General features: G+C 38.5%; 1 protein-coding gene across 1 annotated transcript; it reads right to left on the reverse strand.

Annotated features, from left to right (window-relative positions):
* Positions 1–1,035: 1,035 nt before the first annotated feature.
* Positions 1,036–6,449, reverse strand: SLITRK1 (SLIT and NTRK like family member 1). The gene is made up of 2 exons (XM_061435193.1): positions 5,875–6,449; positions 1,036–5,432 (listed from the first exon to the last, which is right to left on the reverse strand). The coding sequence occupies exon 2, from the start codon at positions 5,377–5,379 to the stop codon at positions 3,289–3,291; it is 2,091 nt and encodes a 696-aa protein (XP_061291177.1). The 5' UTR covers positions 5,380–5,432; positions 5,875–6,449; the 3' UTR covers positions 1,036–3,288.
* Positions 6,450–19,567: the final 13,118 nt, after the last annotated feature.

The raw sequence follows: 19,567 nt of genomic DNA on the forward strand, positions 1-19,567 counted from the left end.
GACTTAGCAGCAGCAGCAATATTTTAGTATCAATATATTGATAACTTACATTTGACTTGGATTTATATAATTCATGAATTCATAAAGCACATTCATCTTTTTTCTTATATGTTAAGTCTTCTTACACAGTCTTGGAGAACACACTAAAGTTATCTCCTTCAAATGTAGGACAATACTTTCTGTTGCAAGACATACTGAAAATATAAAGGGCCAACAATTCGCACTGAATTAAGAAGATACACCCAGGGTCCTTAATTTTTTAACTGTATTTATAAAAAGGATAACATTCTTTAAGAAGTTAACAAGTAAATGCATATGACTACTCCATACACAGAGTGAGTTTTTGGTGTATGAAGATAATTGGGTTTAAACACAGCCCCACTATTTATGAGATTTGAGTTATTGCCTACTGTCCTTAAACCTCAATTTTCTCATTGGTGTAATGAAAATAGCAACATCTTATTATTCTGTGCTTGTGAGGGGTACATTAAACAATTCTGTAAACCACTTAGTGCATGTCTAGTATACAATGACCACTCAAAAACCACTGAAGCTAATATTTAAAAAATACTTTAAATTTTGCCTTCTATATTTTAATTTTGTTTTAATTAGTATGAAGGAAAGCTCAGCTCCCAATGCACACCTTCTACTAGAAGTTCTATTTTCCTGACTTAAACTAATGTATCAGTTTAAAAATTACCATCATGCCTCACTAGGTGTCTTTCAAGGGTCACTTTCCACTAAAAACATAGAACATCTGCCATCTTTTCTTTTCCTTTTTAAGGTCATAGAATCCTTGAATATATAACTCATTCTCTCTCCCAACTTTTTCATCAAGAGTAAATCTGTTGATTGCCTACCAGGAATCCAGTTGTCTTTCCATAAAAGAATTAAGGTCTTGACATGAAAAATGATTAAATAAATAACAACCCATTATATTTGTCAAAGAATAGTAGGTTACAATCACACTACTATGAAATGCATTCCACAAACAAAAGAATCAAGAGAGAAAATGATGAATGGCCTTAGGAATAGTCATGGTTTATAATAAAGATTTTATTTAAAAAGCGTTAAAATAAATAATACATACTCTAGAACATCACTGTTCTGGGAAATTTATTCTCTTTAGAATATGAGTTCTAGAAGGCAAATCTTACAACTGCTCTGGGGGCTTTCATTGGCTGATTTACAATCCTACAATTGTGGGTTTGTTTTTTTTTTTTTTAATCTGTGGTCTGCAGTCTTTTTAACATACTTCTCAAAGGTGGATATGTGGTGGAATGCAGACCCCATCAACACTGTGGTTTTATTTGCTGTTTTGTCCCCTAACTGCTGATAAAATAGACTGCTTAGAAATCCCAGAGGAATATGATTGGGGCCAGAGTTACATTGGCTCATAAAATTCAAACAGTTCAATGCTTTTCTTGTTAATTACTGGGCCACAACCAGAAATCCGAATGATAGCAGAGAAACACTTCTTTAGGATAATGATTGATTTCCATAAAGATGAGTGCTTTAACAAATTTCAATATGCAGTTGCTGGGGCGGGCAGGGTGGGTGGGCACTAATTAGTTTTACCGTTTTCAGCAGATGTTGAATTCAAAATGCCAGCAGCATCTCAAATGCCAGTCATTAGGGCTGTCTTTCATCAAAGAGTGCTGACCAATGAAACCTCCACTGTTTAATGAGACCGATCTAGACAGTCAATTAAATCAAATCTCTACTAACATCCTTAACATATCTGCAGTGTGTGCAGCAGCAGCAGCAGCAGCAGCAGCCAAGGATTTCCAGTATTAATAAAGGGATTCACTGCCGCATAAGGATGGGGGGGGAAAGGGAGGGGGAGGGGGCGTGTCGGGGAAAGACCTTAACCACAGGGGAAAACTGGAGAAGTCCCGGCGGGGATGGAGGGGGAGGGGAGTACTAAAGGGCAAAAAGCTGAGAGGATTAAAGAGAGAGCCTTAATGTAGCTCTTAAAGGGATCCACCCCCAACCATCCCCCTCCCGCATCCCTTCCACCGCAAATCCAATTTACCATGTTGCAAATACGAAGCTGGAAAAATGTAAGGACCCAGAGTTGAAAACATTTTCACTTTAATACTGAAAAAATATGCCATTATAAAATCCTCGAATAGAATTAGTAAGTTCCACGTGCTTCCTCGGTTCTTTTTTCCTACTTTATAAGTAAGATTTACACCAGCACAGAATTGCTACCATAAGATCGCAGCCTAAGCACTAGAGTGACATTAATTGGTCATGCTTAACTGCCTCAAAATCTTTTTTTTTTTTTAATAATTACACTGATACTATAATAGAAATCATGGGTACTTATTTTACATTCAGATGGAAGGCATTATTGGATATGTATAGAAAAATATTCCCCCTCCAAAAGAAAAATCACCATCAAAATAAAAGAAAACCCAAAACAACCCATAAAAACTTTGTTCAACAAAATACATTTTTAACTCATAAAATGGACTGATGACTAGCCATGCAAATATCCTAAATAAAACCTTTACATTTGTTGTAGTTGTTGTTCACAGTAAACGTAACGCTCTGAACTGCCTACCGATCACAAATAATGGCGAAATGGCACTTTCTGATTATGCTGTATTTTTGTTTATAGAAAGTTTGATATGATGGGACTTATCAGGTAAGAGGGTGGGTGCTGTGAACGTGACGGGGTCCCCAGTCGCTGGGAGGGCAGCGTCCCTGGAGCGCGTGGATTCCATGCGAGCCATGCAGCACTTTTTGTCAGAAGTCAAAGTTACTTATTTACAATACATTCATGCCTTCGTGCAACCGCCCATCCCTCCGTAGCCAACAGGGAGCCATCGCGCCCCCACCTCCTCACGGGGCTAATCCACAGGGGGAAAAATAGATAATCTATCTCTCTATATAGATGTAGGTATATGTATATATGTATAGGACCGCGATCCCCTCCAGCCCCTCCCCCGCGGGGAGGGGCACCGTCTCAGCTCTGAGCAGGACTCCTGCTGGGCTTTGTCAAAAGGGGCTGCAGCAAAGAGCGATTTGGCAGCTCTCTGCCGCTCACCACAGTCTGCTCTTTGTTTCCCGAAGGGTACTAAAGGGGTCAGACCCTCTGCGTCGAGCGAGTCCATAGTTATTTATTTACTTTTGTCCATCAAGCCTCGGGGCGCGCTGGACTTGGGTGTGGGCTCCTCCGACCTACCCCACCCCCGGGGATGCTGGCAGAGTGGGGCCGTGGAGGGGCATCTCCATCCTTCCCCTCCTCCTCTCGCCTCTGCTTTACCCAGGCTGGGTGTCTTAGTCTGAGAGCGAGTGGGAGCCACAGTCGTACACTCTGTGGGCCCCATCTGCGTTGTAAGGCCCATTGTGCCAGTAGGAAGAGTCACAGACTGTCTGTAGGGAATTAATCTCGGACGCCGAGGAGTTGGCGTCCCTTCTCTTGGACCGCTTTCGATTCCTCAGGATAAACACGAGCATGCCCACCACAGTGAAGGCGGAGGTGACAAACACCAGCAGCAGTCCTGGGACCAACACGGAGATGGACACCCTGCTGGTGTCTAAGTAGGAGTTGGAGTGCGTCCCGGTCTCCGCCAACCCAGTGCTGTTTTTACTGTGCGAAGTTAACGTGGGCGAGATTCTCGCGTACAGCTGGGGGCAGATCTCGTCATTGGAGAGGAGCATGAAATCCTTCCTAAAGAAGTTCACCGGCGTCTCACACTTGAGGTCGCTCATCAGCACTTCGGAACCCAGGCGTTCTGCCCATTGCTTGAAAGGCACAATGGTACAGGAGCACTCCCAGGGGTTTCCGTGCAGGTCTATCTGGATGATGGAGGTTAACTGGTCCAGCACCCCGGCCACTGGAAGGTACATGAAGTAATTGTTGTGCAGGCTGAGTTTAGACAGCGAGACCCCAGCAAACACGTCCACGGGTAGGGACCTCAGCAAGTTGTTGTTGAGAATGAGAATCCTTAGTTTGGGCATGGCGTTGAAGGTGCCGGGAAGGATGAGCTGGATCGCGTTGTACTCCACATTCAGGTACTCGAGGTTTTGCAGCCCAGCGAATTTCTCCCGGGACAGCGTGTCCAGGTAGTTGCTGTCCATATACAGCCACCTGAGGTCTAAAAGGTTCTTAAAAGTGTTGTTCTCTACGGTGGCGATGTTGTTGTTGCCCAGATCCAACAGAATGAGGTTCTTGTAATCCACAAAGTGCGATTTTCGGATGCTGTGGATCTTGTTATCTCGCAGGAAGAGCTCCTGCACGTTGGAGAGCTTGGGCTTCAAATCAGCCAAGCTGCTCACATTCCGGTTGTTGCAGTTCATCTTTAAACCCGACCCCGGGATGTGGTCGCAGCTGCAGCCCCCAGGGCAGGGCAAGCCGTTGGCTGGGGGTTTGTTTCTGGCGCTGCCAGTCCCTATCGCTGCCGTGGGTCTGATTTTGATCTGCCAGTTGCCTGGGATCTTTGTACCTCCGTTTGGAGCCGACCCTGGGGTAGCATGATCTTCTTGCCCATTTGTCTTGAAGGGAGTTGGCAGGGGGCCAGGGGGAAAGGTCTCTTCTTGGGCAGGGGGAGCCGGGAGACTAGAATCCACTCTGTGTTTCAAAGGACACAAGTCCTGTTCAGTGGTTTCATTGAGGTCTTTGCCCTGCAGTCTGGTGGGGGCTTCACAGACCACTCGGCCTATCAGGGCATTTTTGGGAATGTTTTCCAGCCATTCTTTCAGGGAGAGCAGATCACAGGTGCAGTCCCATGGGTTATCCTCTAGCAGGATCTCAGCAATGCCAGGGATTTGCTCCAAGACCTCTTCATAGGGCAGTGTTTTCAGCCTGTTTCCCCGGAGGTCCAGGTGGGTGATGGGCACATACTGGAACACGTTGGCAGGTAGGGTGCTGATGAGATTGTCATTTAAAATGAGTACCTCCAGCTTGTTCAAGTCCTGGAAGGCCCCCGGGTCTATATCCCGTAATAAATTAAAATCAGCCTGGAGGTATTCCAGATCGTCCAGCCCCAGAAAAGTCTGCTTTCGAAAAGACTTGATCTTGTTGTTGTTGATGTGCAGCCTTTTCACCAGCTGCAGTCCCAGAAAAGCCCCAGGAACGATTTCATGCAAGCCATTGTTTTCCATGTGCAAACTAACCGCATTATAAAAGTTAGCGAACTCATTAGGGAAAAGTCGAGTGAGGGAATTGCCATGCAGAAATAGATGGTAAAACTGGGAAGTCGGGGCGGTGAAACGCTGCAGACTTGTGAAGCCCTTTTTTTCACAGTCTACGTGTAGGTCCCCTTCTATCTCATTGCAGGAGCAGATCTTCTCTTTGCAAACGTCCCCTGTAACGTTTCCAGCGGCAAAACAAAGAGACGTCTCCAGCAACAGAATCCAAAGCAGCATTTTTAAAGCGAGCAATTCATCCCCGATCTCATCACAAAGTAACAGCGACCATCCTGCTCGCCACAGACACAATTCAAGTTCATTTAGTGCTCCAATGTCCGAACCCAGAGAAGGAGAAGAAAAGGGTTTGGGGGGGTGGGGGTGGATTCTTTCCTCCCTAACCCCCCCGCACTGCAACAACCCAGGCGCCAGTCAATAATTATATCTACAAACTATCCAGGCACAGTAGTGCAAGGCAAGCAAAAAGAAAAAAAAAAAAAAGTGGAACCAATAACCCCACTCACTCCCTCTCAACCCTTTAAAGATAACGAAAAAGAAGTTAAATATGTACATATAAATTAAAAATACACCCTTACAGAATCTCGCCTAGTTCCTCACTAATCAGAAAGGGAACAATGCTGGTAATTAGAAGCAAGTGCATGTTAGAGAAACAAGCAGAGGGTTTGCAGCGTAGTACAGGCGCACTGCCTGTGCATGGCTGTGCGTCGGACTGACCTTGCCTCTCTGATACAAAGCAGGGTTTTCAGTGGCTTCTGTTGTTGAGGCTGCTTGATGGAGTTCCTGCCGTGGCTGCGGGTTGCCCAGGAGTACCCCCGAGGTGCTGTCCAGTCCCCCCGGTGCTGAAATCACGCCGGACCGAAGGACTCAAGCTGCCGAACCAATGGCGCTGGAAAATTTCCGCAATCGCTGCGTTTTGTGGCTGTCCATCCTTTCCCTTTCCTCCCCTTCGGTCCTCTTCAGCCTTTTTTTTTTTTTCCCCCCCTGGACTCCGGCTCTCTCTTGGTTACTAGCTCTTCTTTTCTTGTTCTCCTTCTCTTTCTTCTGCTCTTTCGGAATTACGTGGAGGGGGCGGAGGGCGGGTGGTTGGGGGGGAGCTGTCTGAGGGAGGGAGAGAACGCGAGAATGGGGAGGGGGGAGAAGAGAGTTGCTAAGAAGCTCTGCTCGTTCCAGCCTGGTGCACTCAAAGATCTGACACCCTCTGCTGATCTGCAGTAGCAAAAATCCATCTGCTGAGGGAATGCTGAAGGAAAAAAAAAAAAATCAATCCACGTACAGGGCAAGCGTTAAAAATGTGGGCATTAAAGACTGGCGATTCACATAGATGCTGATTTTAAAGGATTATTTAATTCTTTTTGCGTGCTGAAAACTTTACCCTTTCCTTTCCTTAATGAACTCACAGCCCCCACTAGCTCCGGCGTTTGGAAAGAGTGCTTTTAAAACATTTATTTCCCGATGGCTTGAATAAAATTAGTGTCAGGGTGTCAAGCGAACAGCAATTTGAGGTAATTATACCGCACGCCATTTTCATCGGTGCTTTATAATGCATTTCTTCCGTCTCTGCAGTACAATGTTTTATGCTATTTGATGTCTTTGAGACCCCCCCCCCCTTTTTTATTTTAGCATATTGAAAGTGGCTATTTGAAACATACATTCATATCATATATATTTTACATTATAAAATTGGGTATGCTTTTCTTTTTGCTGTGAGATATGTAATTCAGGCACATACTTTTTAAAACTTGTTATAGAATTTTAGTCAATTTGGTCTTTGAGAGGTTTTTCTGGTATTTCCTGAATGTTACTTAAGTCTGCAGGGTGAAAACACAATGTACGCTTGCATCTTTGATTCCAGATCCAAAACATTCACTGAGAACCGGAAAAGAAGGGAGGGGGCAGGGAAAAATCCCAGTATGATTCGTGAGTGCTCTTAAAAACCCACTAGCAGACTGATTCATGCACACCACAAACACACACACACTCCCTCAATCTCTCAAACACACAAAGTTTCTGCATCCATTTGGAGGAATTTAAAATGCATACAAGTAAATAACCAGTTGCATTTTGCTAGAGGGAGATAGAAATCTCCAGTCTCCAAAGCTCTGTGCAAACATTATTCAGGTACTGGCCAGTTCCTCTTTGCTGGGTCAATGGTGCTGCCAAGGCAATGTACTCAGGTTTTTCCTAGGGAAGGAATCCATAGGTTCTTCAAACTTAGATGGAGCTTATAAAAACCAAGTTCTACTAACATCTGGGAGGGGGGAGAATATGAAAATGCAGCTTCTCTCTGAAGGCTGTTTTGCTGACTTACCAGAGTCAACACCTTTCTCATCAACACTTCTAAAAATTGTGTGCATCGTTTTAGTGTTTGGAATTTACAGGACTTAAAAAAATGTTGTTTGGTTCTTTCTTCAGTCTAAGCAGGGATACTATGTTCATGTCAGTTTCCCTTTTAATTAGGTCTTACACAAGTTGGACAGCTGTTACAAGTCTCTAATAAGCTGCATAAAAGATCAAATATTCAAGGATCACGCATTTGGAAAAGGCTAAAGAGTGAAAGTTTGGGGGGCAGGAATGGGGTTGGGAAAATTCAGGGAATTGTAGAGGAGATTTCTTACACCAGCACCAGAAGGTGATAATTGGGGAGTGACAGTTATCATATCTATATATAATATTTTCATATAATCAAATGTGTTGTTATCTTCTGGTGAAATTCAGTGGGGAGTCATGGATGAAGGTTCAGCTCTGTATAGTGTGTGTGAGTGTGAGTGTGTGTGTGTGTGTGTGTGTGTGTGTTTGAGAGAGAGGAGAGAGAAGAGAGAGAAAGAGGGAGAGACTGAAAGGCCTCTTTTCAGACAACCTATTATGCTTCTAAAAACAATCCTGTTCTTATTTAACTTAACCTACTACCACTTGCAGGAACAGGGAAAAGAGCTTAATCAATTTGAAACCTTTTCTCAAAAATAATGCTATGCAGTTGAGAACTACAGATGGGGTGGAGGATATTGGTTTATTTGTAAGAGGACACAGATCTGAAAGGCCCCAGAAACCACCCTGAGAGAGGAGTGCAGAGTTCTGCAGTATCTGTGGCAAGACTCTGAAGGAGACAGGAAAATGCTGGCTGTTTAGGAAGAAAAATATTGTTGATAATCATCTAAAAATCACATTTTAATGCTTAATTGGTGACTTATTTATTCAACTTGTTGAATAAATACTTTATGCAAAGAAGCTGAAAGGATGTATTTAAATGAACAGTGTTGGGATAATAAGCAATTGATATTCAGAATCCACCCCCTTCCCCATCCATTAAACTCTGTATCTTTCTCTCCTGATTGCTTCTTTCCTCTCCTGATTGTTTCTTGCCTCTCAAAACACCAATCACATTGGAAAATTTATGGACAGGATTTTCCTGTTTTAGTCTGTTACACAATTTTTGTCCAATTCTACCATCCTCAAATAGCTTTTTTTTAAAACCTCTGCCTGTGTGGGATAGCCCAATATGTGCATGCTCAGTTGTGTCTGACTCTTTGTCACCCCATGGACTGTAACCCACCTGGCTCTTCTGCCCATAGGATTTTTCCAGGCAGTAATACTGGAGTGGATTGCCATTTTTTCTACCAGAGGATTTTCCCCATCCAGGGATCGAACCCTCGTCTCCTGTGTCTCCTGCATTGGCATGCGGATTCTTTACCACTGAGCCACCTATCACCTCTATGAACATATCCACTACCAAATTTGTAAGCAGAGAACAGTCACACGCATATAGATCAATGGAAAATGCACCCTTGTTAATAAGTTGGTAAAAGTGTTCATTATTATTTTTATAATAAATATATTCCAGAGAAATAAAGCAATCAAGAAACGTACACCCACCTCTCCAGAAGGATAACTCTTCAAATATAACAACAGTACATTTCTTGGTGCGTAGTAAAAAAAAAAAAAAAATAGGGACTGTGTATGTGATCTAAACATTTCTAATGCCTTAGGGGAACATTTCTTAGGCATGAACTCTTCATAAAAGGGTTCTACGATATCTATTTGAGTTCAAGTGAACTACTTCAATTGCTTTGCCTCTTATAACAGATGATCTCAGGAGCCAGAGATAAAGGACACTCCAGATGATGATGAGAATTGATAATATTTGCTCAGGACTATAGTTTCATTTTTATGCTGTGGCCAAAAGTACTTCAATTGCATCATTAAATGTTCTTTTCTTTTTCTTATTCTTCCTCAAATAGGTTCATCTCTCAAGTGACACAAGTATGATGTAAACATCACAAAGTCATTAAGGGAAAGGGGCTATCTGTTAATGATCTCTTTTTTTCACAAATGACATCAAATTTCCAGACACTTCCATATGTGCACTGCATATTTAAGATGAAAAAGTAGAATTTATAGCAAACATTAATTTTATATCCTTTTATTCCTCAGTATATAATCCTTACAATAATTTTTAAAGTATTCCATTTGATTTTTAATTATAAAAGTAATATTTTTAAGAAATACAAAATTATACATAAGAAGTTCATCTTTAATCTTTCCTGTCCACACTACTTTTTATTCCAGAGGGAAATACTGATAATTTATTCATATATAGTGATATCATTCTCCTATTTTATAAGTGTAGACGCTGAAACTGAGGTATATTGAGTTATATACTGAGATTAAATGACATCTGTTGACACTGGCAAAGATAACAAAGCTACACCCTCATGAGTCAAATTTTTACTCTCAATCCTAAATCTCTATTCTAAATATGCATTACTGTTACCTTAGTTCAGCTCTCCCTGAGTCAGTTTCCTTATTACTGAATTAAATCGTTGGAGCTTGCAGATTTTTGGTCTCTTGAAGCACTTTTTTTCTCAATCCAATTCTCTAAAAAATAATTTCAGTAAAGGTCTAGTGTCTCATTACTCCTTACACTTTTCATATTTGGATTTAGGATATTTTGTTCATGTCTTTGCATCTTCACTAGGGCTTGAGGCCAAGAATAAATGTAAGAGCCACTGTAAACAGAACTCACTAGTTCTGAGTTTAATCTATACTATGCTTTCCTAAGGTTCATAAGATAAAGGAGTTTTGGGAATTCTTGCTTCTGGGAACAACTAAGAGACAAGGAAAAAACTAAGAGACAAGGAAATCAATTATACCTACAAACTAATATGTTTAGAATGTAATATTTCCCATTTCTCCATATCTGCTTTTTACATATAAATAATATTCTAGGAGTGGAGTGCCAAGATAATTATTACATTACATGACTTCTGAAAGGCAAAACAATAAAATATTTTAAAAATATTTCTTTTATAGTAGGTTGATTTTCAAAATGTACCTACTGTATCATCAAATAAACAGTAAACTTAGTAGGACATATCAAGGTACTTTCCCATTTTTACATTATGTCCTGAAGTATCATTTTCTCATTTTCATATCACTTTAAATTTATATTGTCTATATCTTAATTTCAACCATCTTGGAGTTGAAACTGATTTCCCACAAAGTCTCATACAAGTCACTCTTTTGGACCTACTGGGGAGAACACTGATCAAAAATATAAGTTCGTAAGTAAGAAAATCTTTCTTTTTTCATTTTATTATAACGTGAACTAGGCAACTAAAGTTTTTTGTTACTCATATGTATGCACTATGCTGCACTATACTGTACTGAACTAAGGACATACAGTTGTACAATTGGTTATTATTTTAATTGGTACTTAAGTACATACTGTTAAGAACGTATACTATTCTTTAAAAAATACCCTACAAGACCTTGCAGATAATCACTTACAAAAAATAGCTCTGTTTTTGTTTCCTACAGCATATGTATTAAAATTTTTATGATAAAGAAATATATATTACTTGTTTAGATGTTGGAAAAATGTTGAGAGCAACAACACAGCAAAATTAAAATCACAAAGTCACAGCATTCAGAAATTAATATGGTGAACATACAGCTATATATTGTAATATACTTTTTGCACTTAACATTTATTTCTGAAAAAGTTCAGTGTTAATAAACATCCATTACTGTATTACATTAGGGGCTGAATTTGCTTGCAACATTGAAATCATTCTACATTGTTGGATATTTAGTTCTTTCTAAAGATTTTGCTCTCATAAATGACGTTGCAAAGAACAACCTTGTACATAAGTCATTGTAAACATCATCATTTATCTTCTCATTTCAGATCCCTAGCAGTTGGATTGCCAGGTCAAAGTCTAGGAAAAAGGTGATGCAAATTGACAAATTGCCTGCACACAATTTTTGCCAGTTTATACACCATGAGCAGTAGATGAAATTTGCCATTTCCCTAAACCCTGCCACTATTATTCATTATCATTTAAAATATTTCCCACTAGTTCAGGATTTTTAAAGTGAAGCCAATGCTGACCTTATTACTTGAACAATTCATTTTCATTCCTAATTTTTTACAGAGTACATCAATTGCCTTCTTCATTCCTGTTCAACTTTTAAGATATAATTTTTACTTAACATTACTTCTGTGAGTCCTTTTCATACCAAGTCACTTATGCATCTCACTCCCTTTCACCTTAATATCACCAATAGAATAGTTACTAAATTGTGTTTTTTTAAAAATTGTTTGTTTTGAGGCACTGATTTCTCACCAGAGTGTAACATTCTTGAAGGCAGAAGTCAAATCTTTTCATCTTTTTATATCTGTCACTTAGCAGAGTACTGGGCATATTATATGGTTTAAAAAGAATCAAACACTACTTAGCAACTGAACAACAATGCATAATCCAACAGCAATAAATCGAGTGGAGCAGACCATAGGAGTTTGAAAGCTCGGAGTCAGGATTAATTCACAAACAAAGAACTTGGAAAAGAGATACAATCTATGAATTATTTAGGTAGACTTTTAGGTTTCATATTTTCTATGCATTATGTGCACTAGATATATTTTCTCATGCATATATTTATAAAATTCCTTTTTTTCTCCAGAAAATGAGTTTCTAACTTACATTTTGTGTATCCCTTAAGAGTTAGTACAGTACCATGCACCTGGTTGACAACCAACAAATGTGTAATGATGCTAATGATAGGGATGAATTGGTACTTTTGCAAGAGAAAGTAGATTGTGACACTGACTGTTGTGAGTCTAAAAGACCTGAAAATAAGAAAGTCTGAAGGCAATGGCACCCCACTCCAGTACTCTTGCCTGGAAAACCCCGTGGGCGGAGGAGCCTGGTAGGCTGCAGCCCATGGGGTTGCGAAGAGTCGGACATGACTGAGCGACTTCACTTTCACGTTTCACTTTTATGCTTTGGAGAAGGAAATGGCAACCCACTCCAGTGTTCTTGCCTGGAGAATCCCAGGGATGGGGGAGCCTGGTGGGCTGTGGTCTATGGGGTCGCACAGAGTCGGACACGACTGAAGCGACTTAGCAAAGACCCAGAGAGTTTACCTCTTCATCTTATTGATTGGACTTTTAAAAGGCATAAAACCAAAAATGTTACTTCTTACTCTATTAGTGTTTTGGGTGTGCTCAGTCATGTCCAACTCCTTGCGGCACCACAGACTATAGCCCATCAGGCTCCTCTATAAGTGGGATTTTCCAGACAAGAATACTGGAAAGGGTTGCCATTTCATTTTTCAAGGGATCTTCCCCACTCTGGGATTTAGTCTACTTTTGTGTCCCCTGCACTGGCAGGTGTATTCTTTAACACGAGTGCCACCTGCAAAGCCGTCTTTCAGGAGCTGTGACAAATTTTTAAAGAGGCTTAACTGTTTTCCTTCTTTTTTTTCTTTGATAAAAATATGACTTAAAAACCTCTGTTTACTAGTTACATTATTATCTTTATCATGTACATTACAATGTCTCCTGTGGGTCTTATTTTAGGCCAAAATTTGACTCTTTTGTGAGAGTGTTCATGAGATTGCAAAATAATACAACAATTTTAAAATGTACTATACCAATATTCTGTTTCAATAGTTTTCAAAAAAGGTAGATGTTGATGTCAATTATTTATCTTTGCATGCACACAGAAGCTGCACACAAACATTCATACACTGAAGGCATTATATGTTATATAATATTTACCCTGTGTAAGATACCAGAATATAAAAAGATGGCCAATACCACCATTTGCATTTTCATTCTTGTTTCTTGAATATGCAATGTTCTGATCAGGAGGAATAAATCTCCTTATCACATGCACTATTGCAGGCCAGGTAGAGTGATATATTTAACAGAGGTGGATTGGTTTTGTGATGGCCATTAAATCACCACATGTAGATGGCTAATGTCTAATCGGCTGATGTAAAAGGTCAACACCATCTCTTTTAGATTTTTGCACAAGCACTATGTACTAGCATATAATTTTTATTTCAACATCATGAAAAATGGAAATCCTATCGGGCACTTTGAATTACCCAAGGAAAAAGATTAAATAGTACTTGTTAAGGCAGAAAACATGTCATTTTCTAATCAGTTGGAATTGGCAACTCTTACATTTATGGTAGTTAGTAGATGAAAAAGCATCATCTCACATGAGCAGTTACCTGGAGCTTTGAAAATATCAAGGACTTTGGCATCAAACTCAGAAAAATCATAGATTTCCATACACTGTGTTTGTGTGGGACTCTTATTTCCTAACACTAGTCAGTTTCTTTTAACTCTTGTTGGGAAATAAGCTATATATACTATTATACATGTTTAAAACATTAGCTCTCCATTTTCCCAGATCTCATGGTGGCTCTGTCTAGCAGACTGTTAAGACTTGGCCTGGCCAGTCAGACTCACATGCCTGGATTTTGACATTAGACCTGGTGACACGTGGGAAGAGAAATGGAAAGATTTCCACCAGCAGTGGTAGTACTGGCAGAAGGAGGCACAAGCAGTACCACCCGGACAATGAACATCTTCTCATGATCTCCCCAGCTGAGGGTGAGGTTGACGTGAAAGTTTCTACCACTGGTCAGAACAGTGGCAACACCATCCTCAGCACAAGATGTGCTGTAGCAAGACTTGCACCAGTTCTGACAGTGGGGCCACTTACGCTTCTATCCACGCACCCAATGTGATTCTCTGGCCTTTCCAGAGAATTTGGGGGCTACTCAGTTTCCTCCTTCTAAATGCCCTTTTCTATGTCAATAAATCAGGAAATCAGACTGATCTGAAATGTGAGTAAAGTGAACATAACATTATGCTTTTTCCCAGAAAGGTCCTGGTTTATGCTGGGTTTTCTGGTAGTGAATACACACAGCATACAACTTCACTTTCAAAAGTTGATCCATACAATAAATTACATGGTCAATCTAACAAAGAGGCCATTTATTTCTTTGAACATATAGTATGCTATGTGCACTTCGATTAAAAGTGCAATACTTATCTCAGCTCCCAATTATTTCAAGCTGAAGTTCATATCTAAATCACTGTGACGTATCTTTTTCCTGGAATTTTTCTTTTTATCAAAAGCCTTTCTTCTTCTAATAGCTACCATGAAGTCTAGGATGTGATCTCATGTCTTGTAGCTGATTTACATAAGTTAATGTGAAAGTGTAAAAGTCGCTCAGTTGTGTTCCACTCTTTGCGACCTCATGGACTGTACAGTTCATGGAATTCTCTGGGCCAGAATACTGGAGTGGGTAGCCTTTCCCTTCTCCAGGGGATCTTCCCCATCAAGGGATCAGACCCAGGTCTCCCGCATTGCAGGTGGATTCTTTACCAGCTGAGGCACAATATATATACACACACACACATATACAGAGCAGTATATATACAAGTAAACCTGTACATGTGTATACACACATATAAATAGGTGTATATGCATATAGATGCGTGTATGTTTCCTGAAATATATTTTTCCTTCTCAACTTGATTGTCTCTCATAGCGTGATTTGTTGATAAGTGACAAATTCTTATCTTCATTTTTCAATTAAATTAGTAACTTATTTTTGAGAATACAAGATTCTACATACATGATAATGAACAATTTATATTTTTTGTCTATATCCTTATAATATTATCTGCCTAACCTTTTATTTTTTATGTATTCCTCCTTATTCTAATATGGCACAGCTTGAAATTGTCACCCAGAAAAAATCCATTGACTGGTCTAGAAAATATATGGGATATATACATGGAATATTTCAAATATAATTAAAACTTTTGAATAACATCCAATAAACAAAATTCACTAGTTTAATAGCTATTTTCAAAACAGTTGTGTTAAACAGGTACTAGATTTGCATTTTAAACTCATGCAGTAACTTGTTGTTTTTCTTAAATGAAGTTTTTTGCATATTCAGTTTTAACTAAGGGGGCAAATTTGGCAAAAGTTTATTTTACAGTAACTTTCTAAAAGGCCTCTATTTTTAAGACCACTTTAACATATAATTGTAATTGACTTTGTAGTACTTGAACCTAGCTGAATTTAGTTGAATTGGTCAGCTATTTGTAAAGCTTATGCAATTCACTTCTTTGAATCTTTTGTTAGTATACAACCTTAGTAAAAATACTTGTCATTGAAAAACACTTGCCTGGCACAAATTGTAAATATTGTTACTTTGATTTAAAAATTAAGTAGAAACACAATACAAATTTCCTGACACTTTAATGCATCTCACTTTTAGTACTATGTTTGAGAAGATGTACTATTTTAACATACTCTTCCACAATTTTTTCCTAATTTTAATTTGAAAATATTTCTTAATTATCTCAAATGTTCTATCACTTCTGAAATTAGAAGTAAATACATTAATTAAAACATGAAACATTAAAACCCAGTAATTTTGCCCTTTTAATTTATCCACTTCTTTTAAACTAATCTAAAAATAAGTAGTGATAACAGCACATCTGAAATTTTGTAATTGTTATTGTTTTAAGTTCTCTTATATCATAAGAACTCCTATAGGAAAATCAGTGTATGTGTGTGTGTGCATGCATGCTCAGTCATGTCTGACTCTTTGGGACCCCATGGACTATATAGCCCACCAGGTTCCTCTGTCCATGGAATTTCCCAGGCAAGAATACTGGAATGGGTTGCCATTTCCTACTCCAATAGGAAACTCTCTAGAAGGTGATTATTTACTGCAGCATTACTACTATTTCATTTGAAATTTTACTGGTTTAGCCAAGTTTTTACTTTTGCTTGATCAATTACTTCTTGGTCAACCAATTTTATGTCTTCAAACCATATACAACTGGTTTATACCATTGTTTCTCAAACTTATTAATTTTCTACATATCACTTCCATGTCAAGAGCCTTTTATATAGATATCTCCCCCCGCCCATAATCTTCAACCATAAAATTTCATGTGTATATCATGTATATACGGTGGCCCCTTGGAGGTTTACAGACCATTGTAATATCAATATCAAATTGGCACTCCAAGCCAATTTATTTTTCTTTTTGTGGGTGATATCACCCCACATTGAAAATGTGTGGTCCATTCCCACAGAGTTTACCACTAGTTTAGTAACACATTTACAATTCATGGTATTACTGAAGGAAGACTTGCTGAAATAGGCACAACCAGCACATAATTTATGTCAACAGCGTTAGGAGATAACATAAACCAGTTTGTCTTTGAGGTGGTCTTGAAAAATCAAAATCAAATGTCATATTTCAATGGGATGTTTCTAAGGTAAATCAACCAGATGCAAAATCATGTTTCCATAAATTATAGTTCCGCTCAAAGTACTTAAACATCTGCAAACACGTCAGTCAAAAGACATGTTGAAACGCTCTCTCAATCTCTGTTAAGAGATTTCTTTTTTTTTCCTTTCTTCCATCTGAGGGTTACTACAACCAGTGTCAGCACACATGCCTCTGCAAGTGGCTTGCTGCACTGTGCTTGCCCTTCTTTCAGTCTCAATTGTCAAGTGTCAGGAGGTGTGTGTTTGGCCAACTCCCTCCCATCACTAATTGGGTGAAGAGGATGGGAGATAAACAATGAGAGAGTAAATAACCTTACTTAAACATCTATTTGCAAATTATAACCAAATAAAACACAAAGCCAATAATCATCTGGTAGTGGTTTAGCTTGTTGTTTATCTTGTGTAATAAAATAAAGATGAGTAATTATAATATGACTATATCACTACTATTTAGTCAACGGTTAGTTAATTATTTTGCTTTAAACAAATTGTCTAAGCACAGAAATATAAACAATTTAGAGGCTTTTGTTAATATGGTATCAAGTTTTACCTTTGATATTTACCGGTAGATTTTTGGCATTCTAATCTATTTGAGGTCAGGTCACTGCCTTTACTGAGGCAATGCAGAAGTATACACAATTGGCAATATCTAAATAAATGTGAGATTTTCAGATTCTGGTCACAATGAAAGCATTTTGTTTCATGAAGATCAAAATCCAATGACACAACACAGAACCAAAGGCAGCTTCCCCCAAATTTTAGTTATTCTCCCAGGATAAGACATCTATTCAGATTTGAGTTTTCACACATTGCTACCTCTTCCCAGTGGATCTATTATTGAACAAAATAATTGTTGCAGTTCACTGCCCAGGAAGAGTAAACATACTTCTAATGCACTTTTTAAATTTCCCATGTGTGTATATCAAATATGATAAAGTGGAAGAACTTGCTATATTCCAAAGTGCCATGAAAATGGGAGCTACTTTGGCTACATTTTCAGCTTCTTGAAAAAAGGGACTGTGTCATGTTTTTCTTTGTATTTCCAGCATCTGGCAGAGGGCCTGGCACAATGCAGCTGCACAGAATTAAGCAATTAATTAATAACATGTTTGGTTTCACAGAGTACTGGAGGTAGTTTATATAGGAAATATACACAATAAAACAACAAATTTTAGATACAGACACATTTTTAGGGAGAATTCAAATTGGGAAAGATTATCAGGACCCATCAGGACTGTAAGGTCTTCGGAGTCATTTTAATTTGGTGATACACTTGCTTCTGAGCATTATGGTATTTGAAACAAGTGGGTAATAACACGTTTGCTAATTTATAAAGGCATGCTTATAGGTGAGGTGTATTCTACTTTTGTGAAATTACTCATGTGATGTCAAACTTAAGGAATTGCTGTGATGTTTTCTCTTTCCACACTCTGCTAGTAAGAAGAGCATAATTTTAAAAATGTACTTTTATATTATTAATCACCACATCTTATGCCCTGTCATGTTAATCAAATACATCTTATGAGCCAAGAGTCTACTTTATAAATAGGCCCACTGGGTACCGGATATTTTTAAACACCCATGAGTGGGTGGCAGAATTCTGGAGGTAAGCAGTATTACAGTAAGTACTATTATATATTGAGGGTTACCTTATAATATGGGGAGGTAATTGTGGTTTCCTTATGAAAAACAATTTTGTTAAGAATTATTGAATATAAGTTAATATTTTCAATGTAGATTTCAAATAGAAGAAATTGAGAAAAGTCAATATTTTGAACTACACAATAACTTCTTAGAGCAAATAGAGGAATGAGTTTTAAAAGCAGTTCCCATTATAATCTTTTGGTGAAACAGCAACACTGCATTCAAATAATTTGATAGGGTGCCAAGACTGAATAATCTACATACAAACTCTTTGATTGTATGGCTTAATCCATGTTTGAATCCTTAATTTTCTATAAAGATAAATGGACACCATATGCTTCATAAACTCTTTCCAAGTAACATTATAGTATGTTAGTTTGCTTTCTGTAAAAGGTTAAGAAGCTTAAGAAATGCTCATAACTGTTTGTACAGTGAATGATGATAACTTTGAATTATTTCAAAAGCTAGGTGAAAAAGATACATGGCAATGCCTTCTAGAATAATACTTTAGAAGAAACACTTCTCATTACTTATGCAAAATGATATTTTGATGTGGTCTATTGTTATTTTTTGTATGTGTTGACTCATCTATAGGTTTTAATAAGTGAGAGTGAGCAAGAAAAAAGAGAAAAGAAGGCTTTCTAATATTAGCCAAGTATGGACCACCCTTATTTCTTTTCTTCTTATACAGATAAGAAATTTATAAAAATATCTGCATATGTTAATATATTTAAAAGAGGCTGTGAACAGAAAAGCTTTCAACACTAACCAACTACTGAGCTGTAAAATATAATACACTATGAAAATTAAGGTTAAAGATGCTAAAACATTGTAGAAAATATGACAAAAGCAATCAAAAGAGGACAAAGTGTGTTTAAATACCATAGGATACTAATTAATGCTCAAATATAAAGTCAATCATTACATTTTGCAGCTCAAAATATAAAAGGTGCACAATTTATATCAAACAGCAGCTATGCAATAATTTCTACCCTGCCTATTTCAAGTCTATTCTCTGAGAGTTAAAAAAGATGGTAGAGGCAAGATCAGATCAGATCAGTCACTCAGTCATGTCCTACTCTTTGCCACCCCATGAATCGCAGCACACCAGGCCTCCCTGTCCATCACCAACTCCCAGAGCT

The sequence above is a fragment of the Bos javanicus genome, chromosome 12 (genome assembly GCF_032452875.1).
Source record: "Bos javanicus breed banteng chromosome 12, ARS-OSU_banteng_1.0, whole genome shotgun sequence".
Lineage (NCBI taxonomy): Eukaryota > Metazoa > Chordata > Mammalia > Artiodactyla > Bovidae > Bos > Bos javanicus.